Source organism: Microtus oregoni, unplaced genomic scaffold, assembly GCF_018167655.1.
Source record: "Microtus oregoni isolate MIOR12 unplaced genomic scaffold, Mior012 000070F_ref0000104, whole genome shotgun sequence".
In the NCBI taxonomy this organism is placed as follows: Eukaryota; Metazoa; Chordata; class Mammalia; order Rodentia; family Cricetidae; genus Microtus; species Microtus oregoni.
In genome coordinates, this window is record NW_024543977.1 from 7654898 (window position 1) to 7678418 (window position 23521).

General features: G+C 39.8%; 1 protein-coding gene across 3 annotated transcripts in view; it reads right to left on the reverse strand.

Moving 5' to 3' along the window:
* Window positions 1–12823: 12823 nt before the first annotated feature.
* Window positions 12824–23521, reverse strand: part of Mkx (mohawk homeobox) — a 67463-nt gene continuing 56765 nt past the window's right edge. For all 3 annotated transcript variants that reach the window (XM_041641545.1, XM_041641547.1, XM_041641546.1), the window contains exons 6-7: window positions 15646–15679; window positions 12824–15539 (exon numbers count right to left, since the gene is read on the reverse strand). In XM_041641545.1, coding sequence (XP_041497479.1) covers window positions 15353–15539; window positions 15646–15679 — 221 coding nt within the window. In that variant the 3' untranslated portion in view covers window positions 12824–15352. The remainder of the gene's footprint in view (window positions 15540–15645; window positions 15680–23521) is intronic.

Consider the following 23521-nt stretch of genomic DNA (forward strand, 5'->3'; position numbering starts at 1 on the left):
GCAGTGAGACACTGAGTAATAGAAAAATTTCTGAATTAAATAAGCCAGTGTATTTCAAGGATATGTTGACCACACAATGAAAACCAGGAGATGTGCTACATTGGGGAAAGAGTTTTGCTCTTGCTTACACAGAAGAAAAACTATGGATATTTTCAAAATTAGTAAAGATTCAGTTTGAAAAAGAGAAATCTCTGAGAAAGAGAAATGACAGCTTATCCACAGAAATGACAATCATATAGGTGGCAGTGTTCTGTTCTTGTCTTTGCAGGAAAATATTCATCTTCAAAAAGTTGAGAGACCTTCGACATCTAGATGGCTAAAGAAGAAAAGATAGCTATCTAGAAAGGATCACCAAGCAAAGAGAAATCTGACTTATGATGCCTTATCATCTGCATGGTAACATTTGATTACCTGCACATGTATATAACTCTACTTAAAAATCATAGCAGGCTTTGAAGTTGGAGAATGGCTTTCCTTCTCTAAATTCAAGTATATTGTTTAAACAAAAAATCAAAAACATATATAGATCCTCTTGGAAATTGGAAGCAAGCAAGATCGCCAGACAAAAGTTGGGAGCATGGAGGTGGGGGAAGGGTGGGGGGATGGGGGAAGGTGTAGAGAGAAGGGAGAAGGGAAAGACTGGAAAGAGCTTGGGGGAGTGAGAGGGTGGAGATGGAGGAAGAGCGGATATAGGAGCAGGGAAGAAGATATCTACATTAAGGTAGCCATTTTAGGGTTGGCAAGAGACTTGGCTCTAGTGGGGATCCCAGTGTCCACAGGGATGTCCCCAGCTGGGTCCTTGGGCAGCAGAGGAGATTGTGCCTGAACTAGCCTTGCTCCACTATCACACTGATGATTATCTTGAATATCACCATAGAATTTTTGTTCAGTGGAGATAGAGACAGAGACCTTCATTAGAGCAATGGACTGAGCTCCCAAGGTCCATTTGAAGAGCAGAAGGAGGGAGAAGATGAGCAAGGAAGTCAGGACCGCAAGGCGTTGGTCCACCCACTGAGACAGTGTGCCTGATCTAATGGGAGGTCACCAAAGCCAGCTGGACCTGGACTGAACGAGCATGTGATCAAACCAGACTCTGATTGTGGCTGCCAATGTGGGAGGACTGAGAAGCCATCGATAATGGCACTAGGACCTGTTTCTACTGCATGTATTGGATTTTTGGGACCCTAGTCTATTTGGATGCACACCTTCCTAGGCATGGATGTACAGGGGAGGGCCTTGGACTTCCCACAGGCAGGGTACCCTGCCCTCTTTTAAGGAGGGAGCAGGAGGAAGGAAAGTTAGTGGGGGAGAGGGAGGGGAATGGGAGGACGGGAGGAAGTGTAAACTTTTGAATGGAAAAATTAAAAAAAAAAAAGAAAATCCATCCAGTACTACAGAAGAAAACATTTGTAAAGGCTTTTTCTGTTAAGAAATAGCCAGACTATAAAAACCTTCTATGACTCAATAACTAAAGCTTAAGCAAAATAAAAAAATTCCACAAAAAAAATAAATCAGAGTTTCTGTTTCATATCAGGAGTCATCTGATATGGGACAGAAAGAAGAAAGAATTTACAAAAAATTTTACTTTTCTCCATACCTATTTTTGGCCCTATCATACCTTTCATTGAATATATGTCTATATAAATAATGTTTAAGTTTTCCACAATGAACAATAATTTTTCCTGAAGTAATTTTTGAAGTATCCAGGAAGAAGATGGGTCTCCACAACAATGACTTCAGCTGGTTGATATGACATCATGATGTTGATAGCTCTGCTTTAAGACTGGTTTTGGGTACCAGCTACTCAAGATGGTTCCAACTTGGTTAGCTGAAATGGTGCACTTTATTACAATGTTCTGGACAGAACTTCAAATAGGAACCTCAAAAAAAAAAAAAACCCATATTGATTACTCAAAGACTATTTGCAATTATACCAGAAAGTAATCTTGAAACTTAGCCATCATTTTACTTTTACAGGATCCCATAGAAAGAACATCACTCCCATAACAGCTGGAATTAATTCTAGAAGATGATGTCACCTCTCTCAACAAAGTTTTCCTCAAGGTTAGGGGCATCAATTAGGGGTTGATGATAACTGCTATTGGGTTGGAGTTCAGGGTTGAAATTATGTAGGCTCAGGGATCTCTTTGATTAAATAAGGAAAATTGGATGGGATCATTGGTAGATTAGTGTTAGCTTATTCACACTTATAATAACAGTGAGTTATTAATATATAATAATAGTGAGTGAACATTTGTGAGCTATAATTTATAGGCAATTTATATTAGTATAAATTCTTGTATATTGTTACAAATTCAAAATATATTGAATATGCTCCTATATCTGTTTACAATATTTTTATACCTAGGCAAAGTTATTTTGTCATATTGTATATATGCATGCTTCTACCTCTGCTTAAGGCATTTTGTATATTGATATAATTTTAGGATATATTTATCATATTGCCCTATACATTTCGACCTCTGATCAAGATACTTGTACATTCGTTACATTTTGAGGTCATTGCCCTCATTTGCTGCATAGTTGTTTAAAAATTGTTTAATATTATATAAAGTCTTAGTCTTTAAGCTATATAGTTAGTAAGAATTATAGGTCAATAGTCATTCATGTTTGTCATACTTTTAGTTAGACTGATCAGGTTCTCTAGATACATAGAGGTTGTATTTCACATAGATAGGTAATCTTCAATCATTCAAAGAACTGTAGAGTATGGCATTTAAATATATTAAGGTTCTGTTAATGTGAACACTCCACTTGGAACTTGTTTTCTACTTGGTAAAACTAGACTTTGGGCAAAGAACTGCCCATGCCTAGGCCACTAACAAAATTCATGGTGTCCTAACAGTACAAACATGATACAAGAAAAAAAAGACTGTCATAGTAAAATTACATATAACAAAACAGTTATCAAGCAAGAATTATAGTTACAATATTTATATCTATTTTCTTTTATTATAACAAAAGAAAATTATAACTATATATTCTTCAAATCTATCAAAGACTCCAGAAGGATGTAAACCTAAGTAAACAAGAAGTAAGCAACTTCCAAAACTCTAGAAATGATAGAGACATCTTACTGTTTGGACAGTCACCCAAAGTTTTTTTGTGCTGTTGGGGCAATGGGGCATCCATCTTCAGCCTACAGGCCCATAGTATCCAGCAGTCTTTTCCATGAAGCAGGACATTTCAAGGACAGTTCAGTCACTTTCTTTTGTATTCTGCAGAATATCTAGCAGACTCTTTCATGAATCAGAAACCCCAAAGGACCATTTCACCTTTAGGCAAGTTCAGCAGTCTTCTCTCTGTGGGTCCTTTATGTCCAGTTTATGCAACAGTCCAGGCAAGAGCAGTTTCTTGCTCAAATGGCTAACCAACTCCATAAGGAGTCTTTTTGATGCCCATCTTCCTCTTGAAGTAGATTGGTGCTGCCAGGAGGTGATGTGTCTCATTGTCATGAAAAGTCCTGTGCTATTAAAACATTTTTAAAGCCATATTCTGTAGTTTTTGAAAGATATGAAGAATACCTATCTGAAATATATTTTTGCACATCTAGAAAATCTAACTAACATGACTAGAAGCTTGACTATTATTGATAATTATCCATTAACAACCCTATATTTCCTAATTATACATTACATTTTAAAATGAACTACACAATCACAATGCCTTAATCAAGATTAGAAATATGCATATAATAAAATTGACCATAAACTTGTATCAATAAATCAATATTTATACTAATGTAAATTATTCATCTCTATATCAGATGCTCATCATTCAATGTAAAGATAGAATGATTTAATGAAGTGGGTAGCTATACTTATTTTTGAATATAAGAATAAATTTTGGAATATAGAAATGAATTATGCTGGCCTAGCAAAGAGATGGTAAGCCTTTCGTTCTTGTTTAAACAGAAAAAGGGGAAATGGTGTAGGAGGTCATTCTGTATTTGTATTGTTTTCATTGGTTGAATAAAGAGACTGCCTTGGCCTTTTGATAGGGCAGCCCTTAAGTTGGCGGAGTAGACAGAACAGAATGCTGCGAAGAAGAGAAGTGTGGCAGACACCATGATTCTCCTGCCCGAGACAGATGCTGGTTAGACTCATGCCAGTAAACCATAGTCAAGTGGTGATACACATTAATGGAAATGGGTTAATCAAGTTGTGAGAGTTAGCCAATAAGAGACTAGAATAATGGGCCAGGCATTTTTTAAATGAAAAAGAAAAAAGGAAAAAGACTGTCAAACCTTACCAAGACAGGGTAAAATGGTTTTGAAAATTTTTTATGCCTCTGAAAATGCTCTGTCAGTTACTCTAGTTGGTTGCTCCAATGTTACAAATGAGACTTTGGGCGATTGCCCAGGTGGCCAGTTGTATCTGTCATTTATTGCACATTTTGGAAGTTCCTTGATTGCACTTTCTTTTTACTCAAGTAGTATTATTTTCCTTCTTAGGTCTTCTATGGGGATGAAGACTAGGCAGTTGTATTACTTTCCTCTCATGACTTGGCCAAGCTATTTCTAATACAAGACTTAAACTTCTTCAGATAGAATAATTATTGAAACATTTAGCATATGTTTCTTGTTTGATATTGTTTATGCTGGTTACAATCTAATTTTTAAGCTTGATATTTGTTCTTCTTGTACATAGCTTTGTATTAGGCTTAGAATTCTCTTATTTTGACAAAAGGGGGAGGTGCTGTGGAAACTCTTTCAGCCAATAGGCTTTAAGATAGCAACCCACTTGGATGTGTTTGTTTATATTATAAATGCAGCCATAAAGCTTGTATGCTTTCTCTCTCAACTGCTGGATTGGGTTCCTGTTCCCAATTTGTTCAGAGGACTGTGATCTGTGAGTCTATCCCTAAATAAATGACACTTTATTATACTCAATTCTGAGCTAGTGTGGGATTACTTTATACCATCCATCTTCAGATTCAGACAGAAATAAATCTCTGAATATGTCATAGCACATTTAAAAAATGTATGTAGGCTTGGGGAAAGAGAGAAAAATGAGTATAGAAAAATAAAACAAAGCCTTTAAAGAGACAGTAAAAGTAATATAAAAGAGTATAGGCAGTCATAGATTAAAGGAGTAAAGGTATTAAATAATAAAAAGAAATAGAGTAAAGAAGCCATATAAAGATGGAATATACACAGAGAGTCTGAATTATGTATACTATGTGTTTTCTTTAATTTTTTTAACTGTAGAGAGATACTTGATTCTAGGCACTGCTGTGTTAAACCAACATATATATTTTAAAGGTATCTTAATTTCAAAACTTGAGTCTAAGGATATTACTTTGGAAAAGAGGTTCTGCTTTTGTTCCCACAGAAGATGAGAACCTGTGGATTTCTTCCAGGCTAACATGGTTTGATGGAATAAGACTCCCCCGCCCCCCCCCCCCCCCGACAAAGGTCTCTGTGAACACTAAAAATATATCACCCAACAAGCAGTAAGAAGCAGTTTGGAGAAAACTATACCCAAATTCCCTCAATGATTGTTTATAAATATTTTCATTTTAAAAGTGTTGGTTATAAATGATTAATGGTCAAAGTCAATTATAAAATAAAATAAGGGAGATACAATACATGAATACTTTGCATTGATATTGTTGTTGGTCTATTGGCATAATTTATTTTGATTGTTTCGAACTCTACATTTTTATTTGCTCCCCTCCTTGCCTCTCCCTCCCCTTCAACCCTCTCCCAAGGTCCACATGCTCTCAGGAGATCTTGTCTTTTTCTACTTCCCATGTATATTAGATCTATGTATGTCTCTTCCTTAGGGTCCTCATTGTTGTCTTGGTTCTCTGGGATTGTGATTTGTAGGCAGGTTTTTTTTGCTTTATGTTTAAAAAACACTTATGAGTGAGCACATGTGATAATTGTCTGTCTGGTTCTGGGTTACACTACTCAAAATGATGTTTTCTAGCTCTACCCATTTGCTGGCAACATTAAAGATGTGGTTATTTTTTTCTTCTGTATAGTACTCCACTGTGTAAATGTACCACATTTTCCTTATCCATTCTTTGGTTGAAGGGCATTTAGGTTGTATCCAGGTTCTGGCTATGACAAACAATGCTGCTATGAACATAGTTGAGCACATGTCCTTGTGGCACAATTGAATATCCTTTGGATATATACCCCAAAGTGGTATTGCTGGGTCTTGAGGAAGGTTGTTTCTTAATTTTCTGAGAAATCGCCACACTAACATCCAAAGGGACTCTAACAGCTTACATTCCCACCAGCAATGCAGGAGTATTCCCTTTACTTCACAACCTTTCCAGCATAAGTTGTCATCAATGTTTTTGATATTGACCATTCTTAGAGGTATAAGATGGAACCTCAGAGTTGTTTTGATTTGCATTTCTCTGATGGCTAAGGAAGTTGAGCATTTCCTTAAGTGTCTTTCAGCCATTTTAGATTCCTCTTTTGAGAGTTATCTTTTTAGGTCTGTACTCCTTTTTTAAAATTGGATTATTTGTTCCTTTGATGACCAATTTCTTGAGTTCTTTGTATATTTTGGAGATCAGACCTCTGTCTGATGTGGTGTTAGTGAAGAACTTTTCCCATTCTGTACGCTGTTGTTTTGTCTTGTTGACCATGTCCTTTGCTTTACAGAAGCTTTTCAGTTTCAGTGGGTCCCATATTGTTTTTCTCAGTGTCTGTGCTCCTGGGGTTATATTTAGGAAGTGGTCTCCTGTGCCAATGCATTCAAGTGTACTTCCCACTTTCTCTTCTATGAGGTTCAGTGTTGTTGAGGTCTTTGATCCATTTGGACCTGAGTTTTGTGCATGGTGATAGATATGGATCTATTTTCATTCTTCTACATGCAGTTATCCAGTTATGCCAGCACCATTTGTTAAATATGCTTTAGTTTTTCCAATTGATATTTTTTGCTTCTTTGTCAAAAATCAGGTGTTCGAAAATGTGTGAATTAATATTTGGGTCTTTGATTTAGTTCCATTGGTCCACCTGTCTATTTTTTATGCTAATATCAGGCTGTTTTCAGTCCTGTAGCTCTGTCATAGAGTTTGAAGTCCAGGATTGTGATGCCTCCAGTTCTTTTATTGTACAGGATTGTTTTGGCTATCCTGGTTTTTTTTTTTTCTGCTTTTCTATATAAAATTGAGTACTGTTCTTTTGAGGTCTGTGAAGAATTTAGCTGGGAATTTGATGGGCATTGCATTGAATCTGTAGATTGCTTTTGGTAAGATTGCCATTTTTACTATGTTAATTCTGCCTACTCAAGAGCATGGGAGATCTTTCCACTTTCTGGTGTCTTCTTCAGTTTCTTTATTCAAAGATTTAAAGTTCTTGTCATACAAGTTATCCACTTGTTTCGTTAGAGTTACTTTGAGATATTTTATGCTATTTGTGGCTGTTGTGAAGGGTGATGCTTCTCTGATTTCTTTCTCAGCCTTTTTATCATTCATGTATAAAAGGGCTACTGATTTTTTTTTGAGTTAATCTGGTATCCTGCTACATTACCAAAAGTGTTTATGAGTTTTAGAAGTTCCCTGGTAGAATTTTTGGGATCACTCATGTAAACTATCATATCATCAGCAAACAGTGAGAGTTTGACTTCTTCTTTTCCAATTTGTATCCCCTTGATCTCGTTTTGGTATCTTATTACTCTAGCTAGGATCTCAAGAACTCTATTGAATAGATATGGAGAGAGTGGATCTTGTTCCTGATTTCAGTGTGATCACTGTGAGTTTCTCTTCATTTAGTTTGAATTGGCTGTTGGCTTGCTGTATATTGCCTTTATTATGTTTAGGTATGTTCCTTGTATCCCTGCATTCTCCAAGACTTTTATCATAAAGGGATGTTGTATTTTGTCGAAAGCTTTTTCTTTATTTAATGAGAAAATCATGTAGATCTTATCTTTTAGTTTGTTTATATGGTGGATTACATTGACAGATTTTTATATGCTGATTCATCCCTCTATCTCTAAGATGAAGCTGACTTGATCATAGTGGGTGATAGTTCTGATGTGTTCTTGGATTTGAAGTGCCAGTATTTTATTGAGAATTTTTGCATCAATGTTCATGAGTGAGATAGGTCGGTAATGTCTTTATGTGGTTTGGGTATCAGGGTAATTGTAGCCTCATAAAAAGAGTTTTGCAAAGTTCCTTCTGTTCCTATTGTGTGGAACAATTTGGAGAGTATTGGTATTAGTTCTTCTTTGAAAATCTTCTAGAATCTGAGCTTAAACCATCTGGTCCTAGGCTTTTTTTTTTTTTTTTGGTTGGAAGACTTTTGATGGCTGTTTCTATTTCTTCAGCACTTATAGGTCTGCTTAACTTGCTTATCTGGTCTTGATTTAATTTTGGTAAGTGATATTTATCCAGAAAGTTGTCTGTTTCCTTTATGTTTTCCAATTTTGTGGAGTACAGGCTTTTGAAATATGACTTGATATTTCTTAGTTCCTTGGAGGTCCTAGACTCATGTCCACACCCACAGGGGTCCTGGTTTAGGTCTACTCCCTTTAAGGTCCCAGATTCACATTCAACCTTGATAGAGAAAACAGTGTATTATTGATTTATCTTTTGGTGTGAACTTCTTATTCTCAATGAGGTGTGGGACTTTCTATCCCCTGAAACTATATAAATATCTCTACAACTAACACAAACTTACATTTACAATTTTGTAAAGAACTAAATTTTAAGCTTTTATTCAAAGTCAACAAACAAATCATTGAATCTCTGACAATATGTAAAAACCAACTAAAAGTAGTCTTAAAAAATTGAGCATAAGACCTCAAACCATGGAACTAGTAGAAAGAACACTTCAAGACACTGTACTAGGTAGAGGTGTTTTTCAGACAGGAATCCCCAAAATCAGGCTAAAAAAAAAACAGTAAAAATGTATGAGATTACATCAAGCTAAAAAGCCATCCCCATGGCAACTGATCAACAGAAGGAAGAGATAATCTACAGATTTGGAGATTCATGCAAACTGCCCGTGACCAGATGTACCGGGTACAGGAACTCCACTCCATACAAGGAGAATACAAACTGTTGACATTTGTTTCTAGAAGGAGGGGACTGGGGGGATCACTAGGTGCTCACATCCGTATCAAGCCACTCCCCCTAAGACGTTTTGATGAAATTGTTCCCTATTTGGACATGATCATTGGGTATGGGTGAGAGATTAGAGTAAAAGACTAGGTAAGAATAAGAGAAAATGGGCTCCATCTATGATGTATTATCAATGCTGGGTGAAGACCTTCTAGTGTAGCTTTGGGATCATCCATGCTCTGGTCAGTAACCCCTCACCTACTTTCTGCAAGAAAGCTCAATAACACCATTGGCTCCCAGGGTGAGTGGAGGTAGATCTGGATTTTGGTTTACTGTGAGAATCTTAGGACGAGCAAGTAGATGTTCAAATCTTCCCCAGGGAAGAAATTTTAGCAACATAGACATTTCTCAAGAGAACACATCAGAATGAAAACAATTTTTTGACATTAATTACTAGGGGATACCCTGAGAGACATCACCTCAATCCAGTAGAGATTGTTATTGTAGAAAACAGAATATAGCAAGAGATGGCAAGCATGTGAAAGAAAGGGAACCCATGCATACTGTTGGAAGGTAAATTAGGATAATTATACAAATTAGGATGGAATCTTCTCAAACAAAATAGATTAAAACAAATAGTATATACTTAAGAATAGCTATCCAATATGATGTAATTATGACCTCTGGATACATATCCGAATGAAATGAAATTGGTGCATTGAAGACATATGTGTTCCCATGTTTGTTTTGTTGTGAAATATTAGTTTAAGGTGTGTTACATTTGTTTATGCTGTTTAGTGCATTATTTGTTTAATGATGCAAACAAGTGTTGCATTCTTTCTTGTCACATTTGTTTAACTCTGCAGGACTGTGTTACTTTGGCTGCCTAACTCACCTGATTGGTCTGATAAAGGTCTGAATGGCCAATGGTGAAGCAGAAGAGAGAAATAGGTGGGGCTGGTGGGCAAAGAATAGGTAGTAGGAGAAATCTAGGCTCAAGAAGAAGAGCAAAGAGAGAGAAAGAGAGAAGAGGACACCAGGGGACAGTGTAGACAGAGGTTTTCTGTCTCTCTGCTGTCCTGGACCTGTTTCTTTCTGCTCGCCTGTTTCCAAATAACCACTCCAAAGCTTAATATCTGTTGCAATTGTCTGGCTGATGGCTTGGGCTATTAGTGGCTAGCCCTCTCTAAATTAACTCATTGCTGTTAGTTTATTATTTTACTTTGAGGCTTGTGGCTTGTTACTTCACATCTTGCTTCTTGAGTGGCTACACAGTGTCTCTCAGATTCCACCTACTTTCTCTGTGTATCTTTTTTTTTTTTTTTTTTTGATTTTTGAGACACGGTTTCTCTGTAGTTTTTGGTGCCTGTCCTGGAACTAGCTCTTGTAGACCAGGCTGGCCTTGAACTCACAGAGATCCGCCTGCCTCTGCCTCCTGAGTGTTGGGATTAAAGGCGTGCGCCACCACTGCTCGGCTTCTCTGTGTATCTTTGTTTGGACTTACTGCCTAGTTTTATTCTGCTAAACCACTGGCCAAAATAGCTTTATTCAGTAACCAACAAAAGCAACACATACAGAAGGACTTCTTACACCAGGGCAGCCAGCCAGCCAGCCACAGAGTAAGAAGGAAAGAAAGATATATAGAATAAAAAAGGTAAAAAGGCCCAGAGGGAAAACATAGTTAAAGAGATAATTTAACTTAAAAAAGTTGGCTAGAAAAAGCCAAGCTAAGGCTGGGTGTCCATAAGTAAGAATAAGTTTCTGTGTATTTATTTGGGAGCTGAGTGGCAGGTCCCCTAAAAAATAAAAAAAATTAAGTACATTGTTTTATAATTATTTTTTTAACATTGAAGGCATGGAGGAAGCAGAGGGATAATAGAGGCAGGGTTCAAAGACAGAATATACAAGAAGGGTGTGTTCTAGAGCCCCCCCCCATAGTTGGCAATAATATCCTGACTGGAAACTTCAAAATACTTAAATACTTTAAAATATCTAGAGGAGAGGACTTGGAGTGTTTGCCACAAAGAAATGAAACTTCAGAGGGATATGCTAGTTGCCTGACTTGATTATTCTATAACATATCAGTAGATAGATATCACACTCCACTGATGAACTATTGTATATCAATTAGATTAAAGCCAAAACAAAACTATCGTATTTGATGTGTTACAGGCCAAATATGCAGAAACTGACTGTGGACTATTATTTGTTTTCTAAACCCTACAGTCTTTGCATGCGATAGATTCCTATAGAGACCTGTGAGAACACACTGTCCCCCCCCCCCCCCCCAAATCCTGGCAATCTTCTCACCTTAGAAAATACAGGACTTTGCTGTTGTTTGTTTTTTTCCCCCAAACCTAGACAGGTTTTGTTACTGGATCCCTGTGGGATAGCAAGCAGCTGTCATACTCTGGTTCTGTTGTCACAAAGATGTCCAAGTCAAGAAACTGTGCGCAGGAGGATCCGAATGGTACATCATGTGTCTAGTAAAACAAGGGACTCTGTATGCTCCATGGAAGCCATGACCTACATGGTCAGGAAGGATGGTTATCATGACCATGGGGATGTGGCACACACTTGTAATCACAACTTTGTACACATTTGTGAGCTTGCAAAGTGTTTCACCCACCATCTCAGTGAACTGCACAGACTTGGTTTCACTGACGGAACTCTGGCCTTGGTGGGTGATACTTCTTTCCCAGTTGCTAGTCCCTCTAGCCCCACCCCTGCCCCGTGATGGCCTTCCAGGACACAGGTGACCTTCCTCGCCCCCATTCTCTGTTTGCAATCATTGAGCTGGATGAATTTAAAAAGAGGACTGTGGCCAGCGGCGTTGTGTGTTAAACACTGCTATTTAGAGCATGCAGGGAACACAGACATGAGGTCGAGTTTGGTCGCCTTGAGCAGTGTGGAGAGGGGGCAGAAGGAAAAGCAGTCCTTGTCACCCCAGTGAAGGGCACCAGTAAGTGCACTTGTCTTTGGTGTGTTTGTTTCCCTCGCTTTTGCTCTACTTCCTGCTTTGGTGTAGCAGTTCAAAGTGATGCCAATGAGCATATCTAACGCTGGTACCAACATCACCACTGCCATCCTTCAAGTCAGAGTTTTCCATGCTTCGAGATTTCTGTCAAGGTATTTGTGTCTCCTATTCCACCTACACTTTCATCCTCTACACAAACATCACATGGACAAATTATGTGGTAGTGTTTTCCACTTACTGAGTGGTGATTTGTCAGCTATTGTAGTAGGCATCTTAATAGTTCGTATTTGTTTATTTCACTTCAGGAGTGTGGAGATGAAAGGACAACTTACAGGGGTAAATTTTATCCTTCTACTATGTGGGTTCTGGAGAGCAAAATCTTGTCAGATTTGGTAACAAAGTCTTTTCCCATTGAGATATCTTGCTGGTTCCTGTATTCTATGTATCATCCATTCTTTCAACTTTTTTCACAAAGTCTACCAGGGCTAGCTCCTTCCTCATATTTTGCATATAAAAACTCTGAACATTGAGTCTGGATCTTGCAGTCATGGTGGGGGTGGACAGAGCTAGCAGGCGATGCAGATCTGCCTGGCTTCCAAGCCAAGCTTCTCTCCCGTATAGAACACACAGTAATGAATGGAGGTGCTGTTGAACCCAGTATAAAAACATATAAGTATGCAAATGACATGATGAAGCCCATTATATTATATGCTAATAAGAACATTTTATGAGATAATTAAAATCCACGAATGAACAAACACAGAAAAAGATTGCTATTGTATTATCTATGGAAAAAAAGAATTCAGTGCAATTCAGTATTTGAACAGTCTCTGTTGGGCTCTTGTCCTTGGGTCTTAACAGGTGGGTTGGTGGCCTCAAGTGAAAGAATTCAAACTTGATCCAACTATAGCACACCCCATTCCATGACCCACATGCGAGCCGCTCCTGTCTACTGCTTCCTCCCACTGGCCAGCTTTCAAAGGCAAACAAAACCCATATGATCACTGAAGTCTAGAAATGAAATTTTATTTTAAATCTGTCAAGAACTCCCGACAGTGAGTAATTTTATTAAAATACAATTGTAAGATAAAAAGAAGGCGAGTCTCTCTCTTCAATATAAATTATGTGTTAGCCTTTCGGCTGCTGGCTCAGTGTTGTTTAAGGTGCTTTTAAGGGGTGAAGGGGTCTCTGAGTTCCAGACAATTCAGACAACAGCAATGAAAGAAAAAGAATAAGTTAAAAGTAACTGTAATTGGAGACATTGCTGGGGATATGCTAATGATACGTTTTTTTGAAGTGTGTACAGGCTGGACTCCAAGCTTTGGTAATTGAAAGAAATCATGTGTCCTGTCATTGGTTTGTGTTCATAATACAGAACAAATTCACTGATTTTTTTTCCCAAAAGATGGAAAAATATAACATGACAATTTCAAATAAAATACAACCAGCATTCATTTTTATAATTGCAACATGGTAAAACAAAAACACTTTTATTAAAATATTTAATACCAGAATAACTTATAATAGTATGAAAAAGAGTGAAGTATTTGTCCTTGTCTTTCACTGCCACACTCATGTCTGGGCAGAGGCGTTGTGGTGGCTGCCACTTTGCACCCTGGGTCTGAGAGTACTGAGGATGCAGTAGCAGAAGCCAATACTTCATTCACTCATACGGTCATCATGTAAACACCTCACCTCGGGCTTCCTGCTACTGCAGACTGCGCTTAAGAAAACAGTAAAAATACATACAAAATATTTCCATATCAAATGATCTTCATTACACTAGATACCCCACCCCACAAGGCTATGATACATGAAAAAGTGTCTTACAATGGCCATCCAGGCAGTCATGTCCACTCAGCAGCAAAGAGCAACCTTTGACTTGTAAAAGCTTTTTGTAAAATAAAGAAAGATTTCAGCACATGCCATGTTACTGAATGTCATTCACATTTGGCAAAAGTGCTTTCCAGTCAAAAAAAAAAAAATCTAAGAACTAGATTACATACCCAGAAAAAAAATCCCACTCCAAACTAGGCATCTTTTCACTTTGCTCTTGGACATTTGCTTTGCTCTGCTCGGGGGTCTCCACATTTCTGTAGGTTTCGAGTGTTCCCAAGCTGGTTAGGATGTTTAATGGCAAGGACGCTCTTTTCCTTTGATAGTGACTGTTTCCACTCAGTGGTAGTGTCAGTTAGAAACAAAATGTTCTTTCTTTCAATGCAAGACTTCATTTACATTTTACTTGAATGTCCTACTTGGCACAAACCAGAGACTGTTCCTGTTTTGTTTCCCATATGTTTCAAATTTTAAAAATCAATTTTCTGCATATATGTATATCCACATACAGATATTTTCCCTTCATTTTCTTGTTCTTGTTGCAATACAAATTGTCCATTAGAATCGTGACTTGAAATAAACCAAATAAAAAGCTTAGTTACTCCATTTGAAAGCCAGTCTCCACCACAAAGGAACACTGACCAATGCAAGCAAGATCATGTCCTAAAACTAAACTACAGGTTTAATTTTGCACAGGAACAAAATTCAGCGATTTATATAATAAGGCTCTTTGCAAAACTTCGAAAAAGAAAAATCCAAATTAGTTTTAAAGGGCATTGGGATGCTTTCCACAGTGATCGGGAAAATAATTTCTGATTACAGCATGCTGTAATTACTAGTTTGAAAGTGTCTCTTCTTAAACGTATACATCACGTGAGCCGTTCACATCAAGTGAGCCGGCTGCACCTTTCATTTTGGAAGCTGCTCACGTATCAGATATACTAACAAAACCCACACATAAAATTCTCACTGTCACCCTGGAAAGCACAAAGAACAATTTCTAGCCCTATAGGCATTCATGGGAGAAGAAGAAGAAAAAAAAAAGAAAAAGAAAAAAGCACTTCACCAGGGTTGAACAGATTTCCAAGTTTCAGTGCGTGAGTGATTGGATTCATTTCAAGGGCTTTCAGCGATTCTGGCTTCGGTCCTGCACCGGTTTGGAACCATGTGGTCCAGCAAGGGTCGATGTTGGCTGTTTGAGGCACAGCTCTTCACTGCGCCCACGTTGGAGCTTATCTCAGGGAAGCAAGGCACTTACCGTAATGGCGACACAGATGCATAGTTTCAGTAACATAAAATAAGTTAATGTTTTTGATTAAAATGACTTTTTTATAATTTATGTGTCTTTTTATAGAAGCAACTGGTATATTTAGGATAGCTGAACTTAGGAGGTTTGGCTGGGAGTCCTCTTCACACCTGCTTTGGCTCTTAAGATGAGGATTTTGGGTAAAAAAACAAAAAACACTGACATGCTCAGCAGCACCCCTGGCCACACTAGAAGCGCTGAGCCAGAGGCAGCTTGACTGTCTTTACTTCTGCTATGTGGGAAGACTTCTGGATGATGCAGCTGGTGGTCCCTTGTACTTCGTCTTTTCCCTGGGCGAGGTTAGTTAGGGCCATAGCTGCATTGATCTCTTTCCAGTACGTGTCATCCTTGCTCGGGCCCCGTCTGTTAGCCGCACTGCATGTGAGCGAAAGAGAAGAGAAAGGATCAAACCCGCTGCTGTGTGCACTGGAGACAGTATCACAGCAAGGCACCAACGGCAAAGGAAACTTGTTTTGCTCACCTGCCACCTTTATTCCAGCCGTTGTCCAGAGTGTCTGCAAAGAGAAGCACACATTCACAAGTTCAGTTATTTGTCTCTGGGACTTCTTTAAAAAGATTTATTGTATTTTTAGCTCTCTCGCATGTGTGTGTGAAAGACAGAGACGTGTGCAGCTGCCCACGGAGGCCAGAAGAGGGCAGCAGATCTCCACCCCCGGCTGGAGTTACAGGCAGTTGTGTCTGTCACCAGCGGCGGGTGCTGGGAACCAAATGCAGGTGCTCTGGACGAGCAAAAACTGCTCTTGAACACGGAGCCACCCCACCAGTTCTTAGGATTCCTTCATTAATTGCCAAGAATAAAATTTAATCGGAAAGATGGCTGAAAATTAGTTTTCTTTCTTTCTTTCTTTTTTTTTTTTTTTTTAAAAACAGATTCCAGTAGTTATCAAGGCAAGAAGGATTAATTTGCTGTAGGAAGTTGAGCTTTCGTGGGAAGGGCTGTGCATGGAGGAGCACTGACTGTAATGGGCCGCTCAATGGGCTTGTTCTGTTTTTGCCTATTAGCAACTACCACACATTACCATACTACGTAAGGCAGATTGCTTTTCTTCAACTACAAAATAGGACTTTCCTAGAAGCTGCTGAGGCTTCCCCAACCTTAATATTCTGCGTTTTGCTGAGACTCAAGCTTGAGGGGTGAGACATTTCACAGGGTTTGGGGAGAATGCTTGGGTCTGGAGTGCAGTCAGCCTGGGATCTTCTGACCCGGCTGGGTTGGCCGGGACAGTTAAGAGGCTCACCCTGCCATGTTGGATAATTTGAGGTTAGAAAGTCACTCATGTACATGAAATAAAACAGCAATAATTTTTAGCCTGCAGAACTCAATAATCCTGATTTATAGAAACTTTCTATGAGTCAAGCCTCTTTGGTTGTTGCTTTAATTTTTTTTTTAAAAAATCACATTTATACACTAACGACGGTGTGTGTATGTGTGAGCCACATGTACAGAGATCAGAGGACAGGAATTTGTCCTTTCCTTCCACCATGTGAGTCCCAGGATCAAAGCCATCTTGTGAGGTAAGGTGGCAGGTGCGTTCAGCCACTGAGCCCTCTCGGGGTCTCCATCCTAAACTCTTCAGCTTTAGTGACTTTGTGCTGGGGTGTATATCTATCTGGTGACAACAAATCTCCTCTGGTATCTGTTTTCACTCACTAATGACAGGGCCAAGATGAATCAGAGCAGAGGCCAGTCAAGGCCTCTGGGCAGGAAAACTGGCAACACTGGGCATTTTACAGCGAGAGAGGAGCGAGCCGAGGGCTGGAAGAGGGGAGAGGAGAGAGACACAGAGAGAAAATTAATATTTTGGTCTTTGCTCAATTTTTCCCACAACTGTTGCCAAAAGTGAAGCAATTGGTTATTGGATGTTTAGTCAATGGAAAGATTTTTCAAAAGCAGAGTAAGTTCCATGAACTTACAGACATCAGAGAAATAAGAAAAGACCACATTCTGATGCTCAGGCTCACAGCTGAACCACTTCCCACAGGTGAAGGGACTGGAACAGTGGAGGGTGGTGACTGCGGAAAAGCAGAGAGCTTGTAGCTGACAGACATGTAGTGACGTCGCCTGCATGTAGAGGGATGTGGGGTTCCTCTAGATGAGGAGGAAGCTTAATGTTCTGCAGCCCCCAGAGTAGCTAGATGTTGCTGGCACCACTGTGGATGCTCCTTAGTCAAGCCAGGGAGAGAGGAGATTCCAGCAGCAGACGTGAAATTATTAAATTCTACTTACTTGGAAATGAATGTGCCTCTAAAAATATCTCTTATGTGTAAAACTATCACTCAAATCCTTGTTTGGGCATTCTAATTAGTTATTAGTTTCTCCCCCCCACCTTGTGTATGTATACATGTGTGTACAGTGAGTCTGTACACATGTGCACATTTGTAGGTGTGAATGTGTGTGTTTATGGTGCATAGAGCACAGGGAGCCATCACAGGGCAACTTCAGTTGCTGGTTCTGCCTTGTTCAAAGCAGAATTGCTGTTCACTGTCCTGTATAGCTGACTAGCTGGTTCCTCCAGTTCCCAAGGTTTCTTCTGTCTCTATCTCCTATCTCCCCATGGAAGCACTGGTTTTACAGATGCTCCTACTAAAAGCCTAGCTTTTACATGAGTCCTGAAGATTTGAACATATGTTTTTTGGCTTGCACGGCAAGCACTTTTATCCAATAAGCCATTTCACTAGGCCCTGTTTGTTTGTTTTTCAGCAGACCTTACGATGCTATTCTGTGCACGAGTCTCAAGAGGGAACTTTACACTTTATTTAAGACACGTGGGTGTACTCGGTGTCCTCAGGTAGGACTGGGTCTGAAGACAGAGACAGAGCTGCATAAGATGGTACAGCTGGGAGACATCTTGCATTTCTATCAAGGCGAAAACTGTCCTAAAGTGCACTCTTGAGGATTTCAGACCAGTTGCAAAAGCTGACTGTCAACACTTGGAAGCTTCTCTGCATCTAGGGTCTCTTAAGCTTAAAGCATAGATGCTTTTGTGTGGATATTCCTGGGGCTTCCTAGTGTGAAAAGGCTATTTTGATCCAGACCCACCCCTGAGGAGTCAAGTTCGCAGATGAACAACAGAAGGAAATTCACAAATAACCTCCTTCTTCTTGGAAACGTTTGTGCATTTTCTGGAAAGTAAGAACTCTAAAGATCTGCTAGTTTGGGGACTTCTATTTATTGTGCTGAGCTGGGATTTGGGGACATCCCAGCTATTTTAGAGACTGACACCATTTGAGGACAACTCAGCAAGCTTATAATCCCCAGCTAACACTGGATGGTGCTACTAAATGCTATGATTTCTTTCCTGCGTTTTTTTTTTCCTTCAAAGCAAATACTTGCTTTCCCCTTTTCATTTGAACTAGCTGTCCTTTCAGTCCATACTCAGTACTTCAGGAACCTTGGGGATGTTGTCCCCCATCACCAGCAGTCATGATGCTCAGGTCACTTTTGCTCACACATGAGAGTTGATCTTTCGGAGTGCCAGATGTTCCAGGCAGGAGAAGTAAAGGTGCAGAATGCATAGTTCTGAGAGTCAGAAGAAGCAGAGGCCCAGACTACAGGTATGTTGCAGGCTCCTGGGCGCAGTGATATGAGCATGCACACAGAGCAGGCTCTGACCGTCAACAGCAGGCTCAGCGGTACCTCCCTCTGCAAGTAGCTGGCTCAGCTTCCCCAAAGTCTAAGCTAAAATGCCCTTTTAGGTTCTAAGACTCTAAAAATCAGCTACGCTGTCAATTACCATAAAAGCAACTGGTTGGCAGGGACTGCTTATTGAATCAGCCAAAAGAGCCTGTTTTAAACCAAAAAAGAAAAGGAAAGAAAAAAAGAGTGGGCAGTTAGGAAAATCTTAAATGCTGTAAAACTCAAAGCATGTTGAAACTTAAGGTAGGGTTATCCTGTTTGGATGAGTGTTTCCTTAGAAAATTAAGCAAAGAAACAATTACATGAAAAACTCAGTTGCATGGCAATTCAGGCTGTCTAAGCACAGGGCTCAATAGTCAAGGACCCTTTCAGCTTTCATGAAAGCCACCAGAAGCTTACTAATTTCTAACATCTGCAGGCCTAGAAAGTGAGAAAAGTATGGCCAAATATTTCTCCTCTGTGATATATTTTTCAAGTTTAATGAATAAATCCTCAAATTGGAACTGTTTTGTTCAGTGTTTCACGCAAGAGTACTTATGTCCCTGCCACGTAAATAAAAGGAAGGAAGATTAAGCTTATGACTATTTTTCAAATTAAGGAACGTGAAAGTCGCATGACAGACATTTCTTTAAATTAAAATGGAAGGAGCGAAAGACATTCCTGCAGAATATAGGAAGCAGGGAGAATGAAAGAGAAACATGAAAATCGTTCAGCAAAGCAGGCAACTTGGACTAGGTAAGTGGAGAGAGGAAGCTGTGGTTTATATTCTAAGATAATGGAACACAGCATCTACCTCACCTGTCACACCGGCCTCATGTCCCTGCAGAAAAACTAAAACTTTGGGGTGTATGTCAAGGGTCTAAAGCAAGCCAAAAATCCCCAATGTCTGAATACCAGGCTTTCACAAGCAGTGAGTTTGGCAGCCATCTCTCATGAGAGCTGCTGAGAATAGCCAAGGTTTAGTTAAGTGTGTGCATCCCAGAAACACGGGACACCAGACCAGCTTCTGGTTTTCACAGGGTTGGGGCTATGGGTGAAAAGAACAAGATCCAACAAGCAGGATGGAGAGACAATATCCTTGAGGACATGCAACACCACCTGCTCAGTACAACAGGACATTATAAAAAAGCAGCAGCACCCATTATTCTCATCCCATTGCAATGCTTAGGGTGCCCATTTCCCCACATTAGGATACCTGCCTGGGCCGACCCATACACACACACATGGCCTCTGTAGGAAGAGCTCTGGGCCAGCAACACGGCTCAGGTGGTAAAGCTGCTTACCATCAAGTTTAACAGCCTGACGTAGAACCCAGAACTCATAGGGCAAAGGAAAACAGACTCTCGGGGGGTTTTCCTCCGACCTTCACAACATTGTACTGTGGCACTGATGCTCCCCACCCCCACCTGAATACACATGAATAAATACATGTAATTTTTTAAAAATAGCTATTCTTATTTTTAACTAATAAGAAAGTAATGCAATAGGGAAAGAGTATGCCATAATATTTATTGATCCCTAAAACTAAAAGGTTCTGGATCATAAGACTATACAACTAGCATGTATGAGCACTGGTGTAGAAAGCATGCCCTCTAATTGTGACTTTTCCTTATCGCAATTTGAGATCTTTCCAGATTTAGTCTCCCAATGATTAGGTTTCATTCTGAGTAATTTCTAGAGAAAGAAAAACATTTAGTATACATAAATTGCACATTAATGCTTTTGCTCTCACTGCTAATCGATCAAATCAAGTGGTGATTTTTATTCTGCTTTTTGTAGACAAAATTAAATGAATTTAGTATTCACATATTCTTAAAAAAGAAAGTAATGGTCCCATGGAAAACCTGGGCAAGGGTGTGAAACAGAATTAAGATAGGATATTTAGACCGAATAGTAACATTTGTGCACTGGTTAGTTTTGTCAACTTGACACAAACTAGAGTCATCTGGGAAGAGGGACCATCAGCTGAGGAATTGCCTGTATCAGATTGCCTTGTGGGTGTGCATATCCAATGGGCATTTTCTTGGTTGATGATTGATGTGGGAGAGCCCAGTCTACTGTGAGTGGTGCCACCCTTATTTAGGTGATCCTGGGGTATATGAGAAAACAAGTTGAGCAACTTGGACAGCAAGGTAGGAACCGGTACTCCTTCATGGTGTCTGCTTCAGTTCCTGCCTCTAGGAAGCCTTCATCTCCTACTTTGTCTTCCCTTGATCTGTAAGATGAAATAAACCCTTTCCTTCCCAGACTACTTTTGGTCATCATGTTTACCACAGCAACAGAAACCAAACCAGGACAGGGCAGACGGCCTTCTAAGGGATTACTGCTTATCTGTTTTAAACAGGATATTCTAGACATGTAGTTTTTAAAAGTAATTATTTTGTGTGTATTGGATTTTTCTTGCATTCATGCCTGTGTATCATGTGTGTGCCTGGCACCTGAAGAGACCAGAAGAAGGTCTCAGGTCCTCCGGAGCTGGAGTTCTAGGCAGTTGTGTGCCACCATGCAGGTGCTGGAAATCAAAACTAGGTCCTCTGTGAAATCAGTCAGTGCTCTTAACCACTGGGCCATCACTCCTGCCTCATCAGCACCTGTCTTAGAGACCCCTTCTGCTTTTTCTTATCCTTAACTATTCTAAAGAATAGTTTACTGTTGGAATTTACCTAATGTGCAAAACATGGGAGAAACACAAGTATCTTAGATGAGCTCAAAAGCCTCCTCTATTCGGTGTAAACTTGAATATGAAGAAAGAGAACCCAAGTGTTGAAGAAGTGATTAGAATACGAGCTAATGTTTACTGACTGCTGTGCTTATGTCAACCATTATTCCAGGAACTCTCTAAATGTTCTCTGGTAACAATAACCACTTTTGTTTACAAATAACACTAGGGCTTAAAAGGTCCAACAACTTGCAAGGCACTCAGGAAGTGGGGACTACAAAACTCATCTTCTGAGTCAGCTAACACTGAAGGTCATGTTTGCAGCTACAGAATTCCATTATGCCGGTATCTCTTTGGATCAAATGACCTTTAGAGACTCTGGTGAGTCTAATGTATCACTAGCTACAGTGATTACGGAACAGACATGAGTTAAACACAAGTTCACCTGTCATGCATGAGGCCCTGGCTTTTATCTGCAGCACTACTGAAACCTAAATATACCAAACATGAGTGAACACACACACACACACACACACGCACACACTATTCAAGTCTTTTTCTGTACTTTTTGCTAGGCCTGTAGGCTAAGGACACAAGAACAACAAGAACTTTCTTTCTATCCCTATGGCTTAGTCTGTGATCAAGGCACCTGTCCAAGTCTCAGAAAAGGAAATCTAAACAAGCTCCCACAGATTCCCCAGGCTTTAATTGGATGACGTTTTAGGAATGTCATCCTAAGCCTTGTGATCACTTTCCTCTAAGCTGGACAGAATCACTGCTAAATCACCACAGGAGAGCCATTGTCCCAGCACTTGCAGAAGAAATTGTGGTTATCCTCTCTCGGGGACAGATGGAGTTCTTACAGAGTCAAAGGAAATTATTTGAAATGATATTTGACCAAAAAGGAAGCGAAAGAATGAAAACACCTAGCAGTCTAAGACTCATCCCTCAGGACTAAGCTGCTTCTAACAGTTTTGAGAGAGCTTTTCCCTAAAACTTGGGTTTTTCCCCTAAAAGGAGGAGTGACACTGGGTCACTAGCGAGTCTGCTGCCTCTGGAAGAGTCATGAGGTGTCTGGGTTTTGTGAGCCAGCAGTGGGGTGGGGCCCACTGGAAACCTAATTAGTGAGAATTAGAAAATGAAACCAATCTCATCTTTATGGATGGATTCTCCACCCCACCCCCACCCCGCATTGCAATACTCTAGCTAAATTATTCATCTCAGGGCCATTATTAGGTGGCTTCCAAAATCATTTAAGAGTTTGAGGAAAAATCTTTCCAAAAATTGAGCCAGTGTTTCCCTTAGCATGGCTCCCACATCTGGCCCAACATTCTTTTCCTTCCTGCTACCTCTCATGTGGGCTGGCTCCAGCTAAGGCTAATGATGCCCAGATGTCCTGGATCTGTAGTATCCCCACCTCAGCAGCCTTTCTGTCAATGCATCATCCCCTTCGGGTCACATCAAAATATAAAAATTAGAAGCTGCACTCCTCTATGCAGGGCCAATGGTAAAGAGCTCTTTATCTGGATGGGGAACACTTGTCAAAACTTCCAGGGATCATAGTATTGTCACTAACAGCAATGCACAGCATCCTTTTACTTGCAGGAGCACCAGTGCTGTGGTCGCCCTACAGATGTGCTTCTCAGCCCCTTACTGGCAGACTCTAGCCATCATAGATTTTCATCAATTTTCACTCCAGCAGAGTACATGGGATTTTGCCGCAGATCTTTGTTCGGTCCCCTGTGCTACTGTGCTGGTAGGATGCACAACTACTCTCACTCCATTATTCCTGGTTGTCTTTTTTCTTCTAGGATGCATGACCATTCTGCTCTTACCTATCTGGATTGGTGCATTAAAAGTGCAGGGAACAGGATTTGTGACTTCAAAGTAACCTCCTAAAATATACAGAGTGTCACCCAATGATACAGTTTCTGTTCACTCTCAGTCTTCCACTAACCATTTTGAGTGTTCTTGATGCACAGTTGTCTCTTCCAAGGTTGCTCCACCCTTGCTAAGTTAAAAGCTTCCAGTCTGAAACTT